Source organism: Pseudomyrmex gracilis, unplaced genomic scaffold (genome assembly GCF_002006095.1).
Source record: "Pseudomyrmex gracilis isolate BER0280 unplaced genomic scaffold, ASM200609v1 scaffold_3939, whole genome shotgun sequence".
Taxonomy (NCBI): Eukaryota; Metazoa; Arthropoda; class Insecta; order Hymenoptera; family Formicidae; genus Pseudomyrmex; species Pseudomyrmex gracilis.
In genome coordinates this window covers 3551-5230 of record NW_018024523.1, presented here as the reverse complement: position 1 = coordinate 5230, position 1680 = coordinate 3551, and the positions used below count along the sequence as shown (strand labels likewise).

Here is a 1680-nt window from a genome sequence, read left to right as displayed (position 1 = left end):
TGTTGGAGCACCGCCCGCTCCAATGCTACAGGTGCCTCCGTAGGGGACACGTAAGGCAGCAATGTCCGTACCCCTCGGAGGACCGCAGCGGGCGGTGCTACCGATGCGGAAGGGTCGGTCATGGGGCGGCCCTGTGCGCAGCGGACCCAAAGTGTCCGCTATGCTCGGACTTGGGTCGCCCAGCCGGCCATCGGTGGGGAAGTCCAGCCTGTGCCCCCGCCATCCGCAGAGGCAAGAGGGGAGCAAAGGGTCCGGGGAGGAGGCCTCACAGTCCTTTCCTCCCGGTGTCCGGGAAACTCTGGCGGGGCCACCGGGACCTGCGGTTGGGGAGGTGACAGCGGGGCCACCGGGTCCCGCTGTGGGTCTGGGAGGGGGGACAGCTGGTCCGCCGGGGCCCGCTGGTTATGGGGGGGTGACCGAGCCCCCTCTAAGGGAGAGGGAGGGCCTGGGGGAGGAGCCCATGGATGCCGAGTAAGGTAAACCATGGCCTTCCTCCTCCAGGCGAACCTGAACCACTGCCGCCGGGCGCAGGATCTCATGACCCAAAGCCTGGCGGTCGCGGCCGAGCCGTATTCAGTCCCTGCACACCCCGCATGGGTGGGGGATGAAACGGGCACGGTCGCGATCTATTGTGTTTGGGGCCACGAGATCCCGATCTTCACTCTCGCTGAGAGGGGGCCGGGGTTCGTGGCTGGGGAATGGGGAGAAACCATAGTGGTGGGGTGGTATTTCTCACCCAACAGGCCTCTCCGCGACTTTGAGGAGTATCTGGACGGGCTGGAGGCAGTAGTAAGACGCTGGCACCCCCGTCCGGTGCTCGTCCTGGGGGACTTCAACGCCAAGTCGGTGACTTGGGGTTCCCCCAGGACAGAAGCGAAGGAAGAGGCTCTGGAGGTGTGGATGGCAGTCTGCGGGCTCCAGCTGCTAAACCGGGGCTCGCAGCAGACGTGTGTGCGGCAGCACGGGGGGTCGATTGTGGACCTCTCGTTCGCATCCCCGGCTGCTGTGCCGCGTGTGTCCGAGTGGCAAGTCAGGGTGGACGTGGAGACGCTGTCAGACCATCGCTACGTGACGATGGTGGTCTCGACCCGGCCCTGGCCACCGGGGCTGCCAGGGTGGGAACAACACTCCACCGCCGCGGGGCTGGGATCTCCTTAGGGAGATGGACCCAGGAGCCTTGGTCGCCGCGGTCCATGTGGTGGCGTCGCCTCTACCGGCCGCGCCGCGTGGCCCCTGGGAGGAAGTGGAGTGGCTCATGGCGGGCATGGTGGACGTCTGCGACGTGGCCATGCCCCGCCGAAGGAGCCTTCCTCCCAAGAGGGCGGTGTACTGGTGGTCGTTGGAGATCGCCCAGTTGCGCGAGGAGTGCGTAAGGGCGCGACTCCAGTACACCCACGCCCGTTGCCGACCATCAGGCAACGAGGCCACGTGGGAGAGAGTTTATGAGGGCTACCGCGCTGCGAAGAAAGCCCTCGGGACGGCCATTCGAGTGGCCAAGACCCGGGCCTGGGATGAGCTCCTTGGGACTCTCAACAAAGATCCGTGGGGGCGTCCGTACAAGGTCGTCATAAGGCGACTCAGACGCCCCCGCTGACGGAGAGTCTTGACCCCCACCTCCTGGGGCGGGTAGTGGACACCCTCTTCCCTCGCGGGAGGGGGGCTTGGCCCGCCCCGGAGGCT

General features: G+C 66.7%; 1 protein-coding gene across 1 annotated transcript; it reads left to right on the top strand.

Annotated features, from left to right (window-relative positions):
- Nucleotides 1–483: 483 nt before the first annotated feature.
- On the top strand, nucleotides 484–1158 carry LOC109863272. The gene has a single exon (XM_020443509.1). The coding sequence runs from the start codon at nucleotides 484–486 to the stop codon at nucleotides 1156–1158; it is 675 nt and encodes a 224-aa protein (XP_020299098.1).
- Nucleotides 1159–1680: the final 522 nt, after the last annotated feature.